At 43.1% G+C, this 15,072-nt stretch overlaps 1 protein-coding gene across 21 annotated transcripts in view; it reads right to left on the bottom strand.

Annotated features, from left to right (window-relative positions):
• spata20 (spermatogenesis associated 20) overlaps window positions 1-15,072 on the bottom strand; it is a 352,217-nt gene that overhangs the window by 58,964 nt on the left and 278,181 nt on the right. For 3 of the 21 annotated variants that reach the window (XR_011354679.1, XM_069929411.1, XM_069929406.1), the window contains one exon: window positions 5,467-5,638. The exons of 12 other annotated variants lie outside the window; for them this stretch is intronic. Coding sequence is in view for 4 of the 9 variants with exons in the window: in XM_069929409.1 (XP_069785510.1) it covers window positions 5,579-5,638 (60 nt within the window). In the remaining 5 variants the exon portion in view is untranslated. Of the gene's footprint in view, window positions 1-586; window positions 778-2,177; window positions 2,230-5,090; window positions 5,639-10,705; window positions 10,742-15,072 lie in introns of those variants that run through there. 6 more of the 21 variants (XM_069929409.1, XM_069929423.1, XM_069929417.1 and 3 more) reach the window with 5 other exon arrangements.

The raw sequence follows: 15,072 nt of genomic DNA, 5'->3' as shown, positions 1-15,072 counted from the left end.
GTTTTCTCTTCCCTCCCCCTCACTGTTTGCCTTCACATTTGCTCACTTCTGATAGCGTCCTTGATCCAAACCATCAACTCTGCTTCTCTCCCCATTGACGCTGCCTGACTGCTTGAGTGCATTTTCTGCTTTTGTTCTGCTTTTGATAATAACCTGCAGTATTTTGCTCCAATTATGATTCAACTCATTGAACACTTCCCTTCCAGAATGCCCACCTTGAGGAAATTCTGCTCCTCTTTCCGATGGGATTTTCTTTGTCCCTTGAACCACTTTTACCCTCGATTGCCCTCTTGCTTCCAAAGTTTGCTTCCACAGTCATGCCTGCATTCACTTTTCATGTATTAGTCTGCACTCCACCATCCTTCCCACCCCATCATCTTTCCACATCCTTAAACATGCTTGTCATCTCGCTTTTCCAGCATTTTCTGTTTTTGTTTTAAGATTCCCAGTTGCCTGAGTGCAGTATTCTTGTTTATTTTGATATTTTGTTCAGTAACATAATAAAGTGTATCAGACATTCTGCAGATATGTAAAGTATGGTATTAATAGAAATTTTACGATATCTGCATTCCCTGACAAAAAGGTCCTCAAGAAGGTGCACAATTATGTTTCTTTTTATGCTGCCAGTCTGCATTCCCAGTTTATTTTTCATGGCCTTTTGTTCTGCAAGATTTCGTCACCACCTCCAGTGTCAGTGTTAACAGATAAGAGGCATGCTGCTATCAGGAGATAAAGCTCTGTGGAGAACTCTGTTTAGCTTTGTTGTTCAGACAGCGCCTGTGCACATTTTCAAAAAAATTTTCAGTCATCAAATGCAAAAGCAGGATCTAATCAGATTCTAAAGATGCAAAGCCATCACTTCCCATTGTTTCACTCCATCCACTCAATAGTAACCCATTCAAACCCCGAAGCTATAAGTTTATTTCTAATTGGGACACTGGAAAAGATGTCTTATAAGCTGGAGCTCAATCTGGAGAGTGTCGGACAGTGACAGAACAATAATGGGTTTCTTGCCATATACATTGCACAATGTACATAGCACCAATATTCTTATTTGCTGCAGTTGAACATAAAAATGGGACTACATTAAATTGAATTTAAAAAATAGACAATGAACACAAAAGATAGATAATAAATACACTAAAACCCCTGGTATCCGCCACCTATGGGGATTGCTATTTTCCAGTTGCTTGAGACTTACTCTTACAATGTCTTACTTAATACTGTGGAATATTGTGTGGAGTTCTGGCCCCAAAATTATAGGAAGGATATCAATAAGGTTGAGAGGGGGTAGAGAAGATTTACTAAAATGTTGCCTGGATTGCAGTATCTAGAATACAAAGAAAGATTGAGTTGACTGGGTCTTTATTCATTGGAGCATAAAAGGTTGAGGGCGGAATTTGATAGAGGTATTTAAAATTATGAGGGGGGCACACAGAGTAGATGTGAATAGGCTCTTCCCCTGAGGGTAGGTAAGATTGGAACAAGGGGTCATGAGTTAAGGGTTAGGGGGCAGAAGTTTAGAAATAACATGAGAGGGGGTTTCTTCACTCAGAGGGTGGTGACTGAGTAGAATGACCTTCCAGAAGAGGTGGTTGCAGCAGGGTCAATTTTTTCATTTAAGAGAAGGTTGGATGAGTGCATGGATGTGAGGGGGTTGGAGGGTTATGGACAGGGAACGGGCAGGAGGAACTAGTGGAGTTCTCTTAAATCAGTGTGGACTAGAGGAGCCGAGATGGCCTGTTTCCGTACTATAATTGTTATATGGCTAATACACCTGCATTAAGAATAAACAATTTGAAAGACAAGGACAAACACACTATACTGTAATTACACTGAACAAACTTCACTTGTATGAATATATAAACCTTCAAGCATTTTACTTTATTTTCAGTCACATTCTTTAACAGTCGCTGCATCTGCAGGTTCTTCCCCCTCCACTGAGCCACCAAAATTCAAACAATAACATTATAGACAATTAACTCGCCCCCTCCACCCCCCACCTTTCCCAGGCTTACAAACAAAGCCTCTGACAGGACAACTCTTACTGAGCAGGGATAAGGAGACACTTTGAGTCACCCCAACAGGGAGTGGCATCAACCAGCTCTTCATCCTGGGCAATGCCATTTGTATTCAAACACAACTTTATTTAAACAGCTGCTGCGAGCAAAGCACAACTAAGGCCCTCCACTGGCTGAATACTTGCTCCCATCTTCTCCAAAGGTTTATCTGTATTTTCAGAGAAGAACATATTTAATGCACATATTTTTACCTATTATTTTATTCTTATTTGTTTTAATTTTTAAAAAATTAATTTTCCTCTCTACTTTTTTTTTGCCAGTTTCTTCAATTCCAGATACTAGGGGTTTTACTGTATTTACAATTACCCTGGTGCAAGAAATGAAGTGACTTTTCAATAGTGCAGTCACTCCTTTTGTTGTGTCGGAACTGTTCATTATGGCTTTTACATAGTCGCTGCATAACAGGAAATTTTCAAAACTTTCCCACATCCAAGGCTGTGTAAAAAGTTCTGAACAGAAATCCCAATCTGAAAGTTTTCCAGTGGCAGTCCTGCAGTCTAAACTGAAGTGAAGGCAGTCCACAGCAATGAGCTAAATGAATAGGACGATGTCGACGCTATGACACTGTACATCACTACCCTTGGACTGCCTCCCAGACTGTAGCATTCTCCCTCTCCACTTGTCCTTTACCCCAGATATTGTAACTGGTGGTCCTGCTTGTGGCAATGCCCCCAGTCAACAGGTATTGGCGCAGCTCGTCACTCATAAAGGAAGGACATCGGTCATTGTGGCTATAACTAGGGAAGCCAAATAGAGTGAAGAAACTGCACAAAGCCTTGATGTGCAGCGGTCATGTCCAAGCAGGGGATGGCAAACGGAAAACAGGAGTATTTGTCAATGATGTTAAGAAAATACACATTGTGGTCAGTGGAGGGCAGGACTCCTTTAAAATGGACCCTGAGTTGCTCAAAGGGGCAGGTGGCTTTAATTAATTGTGCCCTGTCTGGCTGGTAGAAGTGCGGATTGCACTCAGCACAGACCTGGCAGTTCTTTGTCATGGTCCTGATCTCGTCAATAGAGTACGGCAAGTTGCATGCTTTGACAAAGTGAAAAAACCTGGTGACTCTAGGGTGACAGAGATCATTATGGAAGTTTTGTTGTCAGTCAGTCTGAGCACTGGCACAAGTCCCACGGATCAGGGCATCGGGTGGCTCATTAAGTTTTCCGGGCTGGTACAGAACAGCATAGTTGTAGGTGGATAAATCTATTCTCCACCACAGTATTTTATCTTTTTTTGATTTTATCCCACTGATTATTGTTGAACATGAACGTGACAGCATGCTGATCAGTCAGCCAGGTAATGGCACCAGTGCCGCGCTGCCTCGACAATGGCTTGGGCCTCCTTCTCAACCGAGAAATGTTGAATCTCGGGCCCTGCAAGGTGTGTGAAAAGAATGCAACTGGCCTGCCAACCTGATGAGGGTGGTTTGCAGGGCGAAGTCTGATGTATCGCTTTCTACTTACAGTGTGCATTGTGGCCTTGCCGATGTCTGACTTAATGCGGTTGAAGGCTGCACGAGTCTCCTCTGCCTGGAGGAAGGACGTAAATTGATGAGGGGCTTTGTCTGCATAGTTGGGGTCCCACTGAACATAATAAGAGAAAATCCAAAGACACCTCTTCAGGGCCTTGAGGCTGTGTGGAAGAGGAAGCTCCAGGCCGCACAGTTAAAGTCACAATACCCCGAATGTCCACTGTGTGCAACCTGGATGCCAAGGAGACCTTCTGGTTCACTGGCACTACTGTGAGGGAGTGGCTTCACACTGTGTCTGGACGTAAAAAACTCTCCCTGCTCCCACTGTCAATCAAGCAACTCATCATGTGGCCGTTTACCTTGATGTCCATCATTGACCTGGCCAGTTGGTGCAAACTGTCTTAATTGAGGGTGATGGAGGCCAGACTTGGGTTGCTCCACATCATTGTTGTAGAAGATGGTTGTGTCCAAGATGGCGGCACCCAGGCCCGCATACAGTGTTGGCAGATCCAGAAGATAGTACCCAGGATGGTGGTCTCTGTGGTTCACACGTGGTGCAGCTGGGTTCCCAAGACGGCAGCCCCCATGGATTCCACATGGTGATGCTGACACCAGGTGATGGTGGTGTTGCAGAAGTGTCCCACAATCCACATACAGCGCTGCTAGGAAGGGGTTTAGACACACACTTTGATGTAGTGGCCCTTCTTTCAGCAGTTGGAGCAGATTGAATCCTTCATTGGGCAGCGTTTCCTCTGATGTTTGCCCAGGCCACAGAGGCAGCACTTTGGGGGTTCCCAGAACAAGACAGCTATGGTCAAGTTGTTACCAGAGCCAGTGAGAGCATCGGGAGGCTTTTGTGGAGCACTGCTGCTGTAGTCAGACCATTAGTGAAGTTGGGTGGGGGGTGGGGGGGGAGGAGTCCCAGGGTGGCTGCGACCAGGATAATCACAAGGTGGGCACGTTGTTAGTCGAGTAGGCCTCCATGTTCTGGAAGGCCTCCTCCAGCATACCTGCCAGCTCGACTGCCCTCTGCAGACTGAGTTCCCCTTGCTCCAAAAGTATCTATCTGATGTAGTTTGATCTGAACCCCGTGACATAGGTGTCCTGTATCAGATCCTCTGTGTACTCCATGGTGGACACTGCTTTGCATTCGCAGGCCCTGCCAAGTGCTTGCAGGCCCTGAAGATATTCACTGTTTGACTCACTGGGTCATTGTTTTCAAGTCACTAGTAGGTGACTAGCATAGATGACGTTAATTTTGAGCAGGTATTGCCCTTTGAGGATGTCCATGGGCTCCTGATACGCCGTGGCATCCCTGATCATGGTGTACACCAGGACACTGACCTGTGAGTGCAGTACCAGCAGTTTATTGGTCTCTGATCGCACGATGGTAGAGGAGGCCTAAAGGAATACTTCGAAACAGCGCAGAGTTCAAAGTTGGTAGATGCCTCAGGCGATTTCCAACTTTTCTGGCTTGAGGATCTGCTCCATTGTAGATAACTTCAAAATTGATGCACCATCAATCACTCAAACACTATTGTAGAGAAACCAATAGGCTTTTATTGACTTGAGAACTTAGCATATCCCTACTGTTCGGTTATCCTGCACTGAGTAAAGGGGGCAGTGGAACAGTCAGCTTTATACAGGAGCCACAGGTATAACTGGCCAATAGGCGTGCTTGACCAGATAATTATACATGATAGTGGTTTACCATGGAACATAAATCAGCTTCACAGCTCAGTCTATTTCTGTGTGGTAGTTTAAGAAAGTTAGGCAGTAGGATTCAGTACTTATGATGAAGGAACATGTTCAACTTCTCATACATTTTCTATGCAAAATACAGTGCAATAGGATATATAAAATGTCCTTTAAATATGCAAAGGTTATGAGTGCAAACAGTCTTCCACAACTAATGAGCAGAGGAATTTTTCCTTTATTATTGAAGTATTCAGTGTACCAAAGGATCAACTTGCTTTTCTTTGTCCAAGCAATTTTAGATGAGCTGCCAGAGGAGATGGAATTGCCTCAGTGCCCAAAAGCCTGCTCCTGAGAAGGGCCAAGAGGTAATGAAGTCATCAGAGCAGCCTGGAAAGAAGATGATACAAACTGGCAGATGTTCAGCTAAAGATAGAGCAGACCATTAAACTTATCACACCAGCATCTTTGAAGTAGCTATCCAATTAGCTTGTCATCCTGCCAGCTCTTGCCACATAGCCCTGAAAATCAGTCCTTTTCTAACTTTCTTTCAGAAAGTTACTTTTGAACTTGCTTCTATCATCATTTCAGACAGCACTTTGCAGATCACAGTAATCATCAAACAAAAGATTCTCCCCTAGACATACCAAGCCATTTGGGGTAGGTGAGATACAAACCAGAGGACATGGGTTAAGAGTGAAAGGGGAAAGGTTCAGGGGGAACTTCACACAGTGAGTGGTGGGAGTGTGGAACAAGCTGCTAGCTGAAGTAGTGAATATGGGCTCAATTTTAACATTTAAGAAGAATTTGGACAGGTACATGGATGGGAGAGGTATGGAGGGCCATGGACTGGGTGCAGGTCAGTAGAACTAGGCATAAAAATATTTGACACAGACTAAAAGGACTGAAGGGGTCTGTTTTTGTGCTGTAATGTTCCAAGGGTTGACAAACTTTTTAGACCGTAGACCCTTTCAGGAACTATGTGGTCCCTCATTGACCCCCAGGCATGGAATCCCGGTGCTGGGTGGGGAGCTTGATGGGGGGGGGTTACTGGTTGGGGGGGTGCTGGAAGGTGGGTGTTCTCGACAGGGGGGATGAATTTATCAACCCCCGGAAGGTCCCATCGATCCCTGAGGATCAATATTGACTACTTTGGAGACCCCTATTCTAGACTGTGAATGGACAAAGAATTGAGGGTCTAGGACAGGCAACAAGAGGCAGGATAAAGGTATGTCCTTGAGATCGGGTCTTGGGCAACATTAGAGTCAAAGAGAGTGGACTGGTGATCGTAAACCCAAGGTCAGGTCCCTCTATCTATTCTCAAAAAATATTAGGGTTTTTGAAGAGTAGAGAACAGGTGTGTCTGTATTTGAGTTGCAGGTATTGGTTTCAATACAGTCATTATTAACTGCAGAAACTTTTAGGACTCTCAAGGCTGTTATTTATTCTGATAATGTAGTGAGAGGAAGTGTTAGCAGGACTAAAGTTAGTCATACAGAGTCATTGAAAATCTTGGCAAACTTTTACAGATGTGAAATGGAAAGTGTAATGACTGGCTGCGTCACAGTCAGGTATGAGGGCACCAATTCTTCTGAGCAGAAAGTCCCGCAATCAGGTCGTGGACACATTACATCACAGGTAAATTTCTCCCCACCATCGATAAAATCTACAGGGAACGCTGCCATCGGAGAGCAGCAGCAATCATCATGGATCTACTCCACCCATGACATGCTCTGTTCTTGCTGCTGCCTTCTGATGAACTCCTCCTCATACAAACCATGTATTTAACAATATTTATTTATTTTTATATACGCACGTATATGCATACTGCATATGTATCATTTGTCTATATGGGTGTTATGTCTGCATGTACAGTATGTCTGCTGTTTTTTCGGGTTTTACTTGAACAATCAGTTGATAATAATCAAACTTGATCAGGAACAAGGTATAGTTGTATGGACTCATACAACCATGTCCACCTCCGCCATCAGACTCCTAAACAACAAATTCAATCAGAGACTCATTTAAGGACACTGGCTTTGCACATTATTCATTATTGAATATTTATTTTCTGTACTGCACAGTTTGTTTGCACTTCCTTCTTGTTTACATTTCTCTCTTTTCTTGAATACAGTTTTTACTGCTCATTAGAAATTCTGCCTGGCCTGCAGGAAATAGAATCTCAAGGTTGTATGTGATGTATATGTATATAGTCTGACAATAAATATGAACTTTCAACCTTTTAAATTTTGACAAATTTGGGATTCAAAGTGTAGAGTGGGATGGATCATCAGGTCATTGGAGACTCTGACCACAGGACTGTCGAGCCCAGAATTGAATGAAGGGTTAGTCAATCTTGAGACCACCCGACTGTATTACTTCACTCTTATTCAGAACTAATACATATCCTGTCAAAAATACTCTTACACCTTCTGGCCCAATAAAGACAGGGTGAGGTGTGCATTAGCTGCAGGAACCCTTGCCGATAGTTCAGGAATGTGTCTATCAGTTAAACAAACATGTCCAAACCCACTGTTTAAATTTCTGATTAATCAAGGGTTTTCAGTGATTAATCAAAAGAAAAACAAAAAAGGATTTTATTCACTAGTCGTGCAAAATAGCCTGCAAAATGAGCTGTAGATATATTTATGCTCAGGATAATATTTTAAAATATAATAAAAAATTATTTATTTTTATATAAAGCTTAATGATTTAATTTCAGCTTCCAATTTGTATATACAATTCTTGATTTCATGTTTCATGAAGGCTGAGGAAAGTTCATCTCCCACCCCCATTATCACTACATTCTACAGAGGATGTATTGAGAGTATCCTGTGCAACTGCATCACTGCCTAGTTTGGAAGTTGTACCTCCTTGGACTGCAAGACCCTGCAGAGGATAGTGGAGTCAGCAGAAAAGATCATTAGGGGCTCTCTTCATACCACGAAGGACCTCGACAACACTTGATTCAGATGAAAGGCAATAAACATTGTGAAGGACTCTACACACCCCTCAAGTAAACTGTTCTCCCTTCTACCATCTGGTAGGATGTACTTCAGCACTCGGACCCTTACGTCCAGATTTGGCAACAGCTTTTTCTCCCAAGCCCTCAGACTCTTGAACTCCCAAAACATATGTGGATAGGCCACTGTGGACTTTTATGGTATATGTCTTAATATTTTAATGTGTTTAACTTCTATTCTAACTGACATTTATGTAAATATGCTCCATGGTCCTGGAGAAATGTTATCTTTACTGTGCAAGAATGGTATGAATGACAATTTTGATTGTAATATACTGCATTGCTGGATATCAGGGAGGCTGTTGAACTAATACTTGTCTTGTTGAAAGAAAACTCCACACTCCCGAGGTTGGTCGTCTTTATTTTTCGTGGCTACATTTCCTTTCTTGCTGACCACAAAACTCACAACTACTATTGCCATGGACGTAGAGTACAAAATGCTGATTTTGGTTCACTGGAACTGTTCATCTTTGTTCCTTTTTTTTCCTTCGGTAGATCTCGTCTTTTGTTGAATTGCTATCCAGCAGTAAAGCCCTATTCAAGATTCCTTTATTGTCATGTAATAGTACAGAACATTTAATATTACACAAAACTGGCTTCTGCCTCAGGTAAAGCAAAGAGTCACTATTAGTGTCGCCTGGCAGTACGAGAGAAAGGGAAGCAAAGGAAAGTCCCTTCAGAGTCACTGAGTGTCAATGGATTTGTCTCCAGCGCTCCCACAGTCTGGTGCTTCAGAACAGTTCCAGCTGTGAGTAGTATTATGGGTAAAGAAGACAAAGACAGTCATTTTCCCCATTCATCTCACATTGAGCGGAGCTGCAGCACCAACAGGTGGGCATCGGATGGCAGAGATGGTCGCAAAGCTCTCAACAGCGATCGGAACCTTAATACTCAACATTAAAGCCAACAGTGACCAGGCCACAGATGGATAGAAACGGACTCAAGCACTGCCAAGACCTTTGTCTGATCTGAGCATTGTGTGTTGTGAATTGGGACAGCGTGCACTTGTATGTTATACACAGCACACAGAAAGGACGGTTATTGAAAGCTTGATCTCTGAGAGATCTCTGTACCAGAACTGCAAAGATTGCCCACTTTAACTTCCCAATGGAGTACAACAGTTTCTTTTCCAAAGAAAGGTCGACCCTCTAATTTTATCTATGCACTATCATCTGATTTCTGAAAAGAACCATTGCAAAGGTGGCTGGATAGAAACCCTCCAAGCTGATAAATTCAAATAAAACGAGGAGTGAAAGTTGTAGGGCGAAGGGGAATATTAATAAAACCTCACTCACTCACTTTCATCATTCCTCAATAAGACTGTTAGAACTTTACCACTAAAACTGGGGTTTTATAGTCTACAGGTCTCCTCGAGTTGTCAGCAATAAGGAGCCGCTCGCTACATATAGCAATAGTGAAGGCAGAAACAACAGCATTTTATAAATTCGCTTCCACATTAGGAAGTCCGCACTTCAAAACAACTCCTTTGGGGCACTGATGTTACTTCCGAGCTTCAAAAGTAGGGTTGTATATCCAGCACTGTTCTCTGTTGGTTGAGATGCCTGTATTAGGATTCATGTAGCCACATTCCAATGAAATGGAGAGTGAAGCGGCTGGATCCGCAGAGCTGCCAAGAGATGGAAGCCGGTCGACTTTGGAAACGTTTTTGGGACGTGATACGGGTGGCTGCAGGTCAGTGGACGAGGAAGGGGGTGGGGAGGGGGGGTCAAGGTGGTGAGTTGTTTGGAGGGGAGGGGAAATAAATTCCCAAAGGGAATTGGTTCCGGGCAAGCAGCGTGGTTCTGAAGGCTGCCCTCCTGCTCCGTGTCCCGCTCCCTGAACAAACCTTCTGACAAACTTCCATTGCCGGAATGGGCTTCCATTGAGGGAAGGAGGGAAGGGGGTAAAGACAAATTGGCGTCTCGCAACCTGTATCTACAACTTTTATGTGTGGCGGTGGTGAGGGGCACTAAAAATGGAAACTATGTTGGGGTAAAACGTCACAGTTGGTGTCTGGCAGTTTTTTGGTGCAGTTTTTTTTAAACGGGGGGCACTGATGTCAGTAGCAGCCCGAGGGTGTCACTTTACCTAGATACGCCACTGATGTTAGGCACATACCGTGGCTGCAGGACTTTAGTTTAAAAGCACCATTGGTCCTCTAACAGGCTGTTTAACACATGGACGGAGCCACCATATTAGGACCAGGTGGGTGAATCCTTCAGAGAAGCACTGTCTCTGCTCTCCCGGGTCTGCACCAGTGCTGCCGTTACAGCAACTCTGGCAGCACCGCCATTTTTTTGAGCAAATAAAGCACAAAACAGACTGTAGAAATTCCAGAGAGAGATCAGTTAGAATTGAGCAAAGGCAACATTATTTTACTTGTGTGCGGTTCGTTCAGAAGTCTGATAGAAGCAGGAAATAAACTGACCTTGATCCAAATGGTGTGTATCTCACACTTGTGAGTCTTCTTCCTGTCAGGGAAAGGGAGAGGAAGTGTGGCTGGGGTGGGACAAGTCTTTTAACATGTTGGCTGCTTTTATGAGGCAAGGGGACGTCCCAATGGTAGGGGGGGGGGGGGGGTGGTGGTGTGATGGTCTGAGCTACTTTCACAACTCAGTTTCTTGTGGTCTTAGGTGGAGCTGCTCCCATGCAAAGCAGTGATGCATCCTGTCAGGATACTTTTGATGGTACATTTGTACAAATTGTAGAGGGTATACACAGGTATACACGGGACAGGCTTTTAAGAAAGTGGAGGCACTGGGGAACTCTCCTGGTTATCATGCTGACTTGGTTGGTCCAGGTCAGTTTGTGGGAGATACTTATGCCTAAGAAGTTAAAGCAATTGGGGTATCGGAGCTCCGGTGGTCGGGCGGCCAGGATGAGGATCCACAGTTGGGGCATCAGGATATCAGATGAGCAGGCAGGCGTTGGGAGTTCGGATGGAAGGGTGACCATGGCAAGGATCCACTGTCAGGCTATCGGGAGCACCAGTGTGTGGGCAGCCAGAGCGAGGATCTGTAGTCGGGGTGACGGTAGCTTCAGTGGGTGACCAGGGCAAAGATCTGCGGTTGGGACCTTGGATGGGTGGGTGGTCAGGGTGTCTGGAGTTCGGATAGGTGGGCAGTCTGGGCATCATGAGCTTGGATGTGCAGGCAGCTGGGGCAAGGTCCCGCAGTCAGGACACCAAGAGCTCCGGTGGGCGGGCAGCTGGGGCAAGGAACCACGGTCGAGGCATTGGGTGCTCGGATGGGCGGGCAGCCGGGGCAAGGTCCCGGAGTCAGGGCATCAGGAGCCTGGATGGGTGGGTGGTTGGGGCCAAAAATAGAGGGGGGTTGACTTTTACATGGGTCATTTGGAAAACATGTGATTTTTGGGCCAAAAAAGTGCGGGGGGGGGGGGGGGGTTGACTATTACGTGAGTACGTAAGGTAATATACTCATGTTATTTTGGAACCTTCTCCTCCTGCCTTTGAAACACATTGCTGTCAATTCAACGTCATTACACTACTGATCCACATTACATTACTGGAGAACTGTTGGCGTGCACAGTTCAATGGTCTATAAGGACCCAGCCTCACCCTTTCAAGGGCCTTGAATGACATCCTGCACTTGGCCATTTTATTACTATCGCCAATTATCTAAACTTTCACAGTTCTGCATTAATGGGTGCTTTCACTCCTCACTTCATGAGCAAAGTTCACAATAAGAAAATAATTTGGTTCTTTTTCACAGAGCTATCTTTAATTTTGAGGGATCGACATGCTAGAATTTCTGATTGACCCATTCAGAATGGGTTTTTTTGAAAGTTAAATTCTTGTAGGAATTAAATGTACCGTGTACGAAGGAATCCACTGACATCAGCAAATAATAATCACAAGTTCTTTGTTTCTATTCAGAGTTACAGTCGGTAAAGCTTAATCCATCAGGTAGAAACTAGGACAAATATTTTGAGAATATCTGCCTTCAAAGTACCTCTTGAGAAGAAAGAGATGTTGCTAGATAATGCTTCTAGGACCCACAGATGTAAAGGAGGTAAGTTCTCACCAACCCCATAGGAATCATTGAATTGAGTCAACTTTTATATCTCGCTGCCAATCTGACCAGCCACCTCAGTCCGAGTGTCATAGGAAAGGTTGCCTCTGGACGTGCAGCCTTTTCAATTCTTGGGCATTTTGCAATGAACTTTGGGAAGCATAGATGATATAATGGGAGAATGGTCAGAGTGATAGAATGTAATTGTGTCAGTGAAGAAAACAATGAAGGTGTGATTGATGGATGGGTAGCTACAGAGTGTGATGAGAGATCAAGATGAGTCTTCATTGATATTTCTGATTATGGTAGTCCAGAGCCAAGCATCTAGCCAGTGTCACTTCTCTCTAACCACAGCCACAATAAACCAGTAAGACTGTCTGACCACAGACACTCTACTGGAGTTAGCAATGGGAGCTCCCAAAAATTGTGGTCCACAACAAATGTAGAACAGATTTGTGCTGGTATTTATCCTTCATAGAACTTTCCTCTTGCCTTACATATTGTTCTACTTATTTCTCCTCTTGCACTCATTGAGTTCCTGATTCTCATTACTGACCCCAGCAGTTTCTCTTGCAACCTCAGGTTAGAGTATCATGCAGCATAGAGACTGGCCCTTCAGCCCATCAATGCAGGATGACCATCAACCGCCCATTTACAATTGTCCAATTTTATTCTCCCTACATTCAGATCAACTTCGCTGAGATTCTACCATTCACGTACACACTACAGCAAAGTCACAGTAGCCATCTAACCCACTAACTCACAGGTCTTTGGGATGTTGAGAAAACCAGATGAAGTGAGGAACCTATGTAGTCACAGGAAGAACATTCAGTGCTGGAGGTCATGATTGAACATTGGCCTCTATTACTATTTGTCTAAAGCAACAGTCTTAATTACTAGGACAGATTTTTGCTTAGAGTGGATACTTGCAAATGAACTCCTATTAACTATTTAGCACATCATAGCACAGGTCAACAACTCCAAATTAATTTAAATCAAAAAGTCAAACAACTTGCTTTCAGGTTGATGGTTTATTGTTGAGAGAAAATGTTGCAAACAACCTTAAGAACTGATTACTTTTCAACTAACATGAGAAGTACAGAACATTTGCCACATTTTATCTCAACAATAAACCATCAACCTGAAAGCAAGTTGTTTGACTTTTTGATTTAAATTAATTTGGAGTTGTGGACCTGTGCTAAGATGTGCTAAAAGTTAATAGGAGGGTGAAGATGATGGAATTAATTGAAACAATTTTAAATATGGTATTCTCCAAGGTTCCCTTCTATTCTATTCACATTGCAGAGAGTGTAGCCAAACAGATTCTTCAGAGCCTCCATACCTCATATCTATTGAGTAAAGAAGATTCTGATTATCGAGAAAAGGATGAGCATACATTTCCCGATAGAAGTGTGTTTGAGCAACAGGCCAAGAAGGTAGTTTACCAAGAACCTTTCAGAAAGAGACATTTAAGAATACAGGTATACCCTGTTTTATGAAACTAGAGCTCTATGAAACCTTTCATAAGCCAAAATGGCACAAAGCAAAGATGCATTCACTATCATTCAAGGCTATTTTCAAAAAAGTGAAAACCCATTCAAATCCTTTCGTAAAAGTGAACATAGGTTTCTTCGTAAAAGCAAATTTTCGTAAAGCAAGTATTTTTGTAAAACTGAGCATACCTGTACAAGTTCCCATGTATTTAATCCTGAAAAAGATAAGGGAAGGAAAAGCACCAGCCAGGAATGCAATATTGCATGACATTCAGATGATCCACAAACCAGGAACTGAAGTGTCCAAACCCAACACTTCTACCCCATGAAGAGAAATGAAGAGAACTCTGATTTGTACAGCAAGGTCAGGACATCTCAAAAGTGCTCCAGCCAAAATGCCTTTTGATCTGTAGTATATGTTGTTGAAGAGGAAGTACTGCAGCCAATTTACACACAACAAGGTCCCATAAACAGCAATGAAATTAATGATCAGGTAATCTATTGGATGCTGGGCTTATTAAATTTCACTTGAGTTTTACCTAAAGCTCCAATTAGATATGAATCCGGAACAGCAACCCTTTCCTCAAATGAACTGATTAGGGATTGAACTGGGATCTGTGTGGCTTGCTTCTACATAAGTCATCACACAAATCTTTCAGAAAGTAACTGAAGCCCGGGGCATTCAGGGAAAACTAAATGAATGAAACCTCCTACAGCAGCTGCCAGATCTCGAAATTATAGATCTAAAAACTTGCGTGTGCCGGTGTAAAACAATTAGGACAATCCCTAGCAATGTAATGTAATGAAAATCTCCTGTGTCAGCATAATTTCCTGCTTTGACTGCAACTCTGCTCTGTCCTAGTGTGCAGTGTGATTGATTCAGAGATAGCAATGCTGTTCCAGTTAAGTCTTCAACCTATTGCATCAAATAGGACTTAACTGTTCTCTATTTAAACTTTTAACAAAGGAAATGACTGCAAATTAGAACCTCTGGGTTCTATTTTCTGAGCAATTTCTAAGCAGATTCTTTTGATCATGAATTAATTGTCATACAATTGAACATATGCTCTGAGATTCTTACTTGTTGCAGCTAAACAGGTACTTTGTGGAAAAAAAACTTCAACAGCAGACATAAATTAATAAATACAAAAGTTAGATAGATCATAAATATTCACAGTTACCTAAGTACAAGGGAAAAACAGTGGTGTTTTTGTTAGGAAGAAGGGTCTTTTTTGTAGTCCTGGAGTAGGTTATGATATTCCTTCAATAAGAATGGCA

This window comes from Narcine bancroftii, chromosome 3 (assembly GCF_036971445.1).
Source record: "Narcine bancroftii isolate sNarBan1 chromosome 3, sNarBan1.hap1, whole genome shotgun sequence".
Classification (NCBI taxonomy): Eukaryota; Metazoa; Chordata; class Chondrichthyes; order Torpediniformes; family Narcinidae; genus Narcine; species Narcine bancroftii.
The sequence above is the reverse complement of the archived record's forward strand: the minus strand, read 5'-3'. Positions and strand labels throughout refer to the sequence as shown.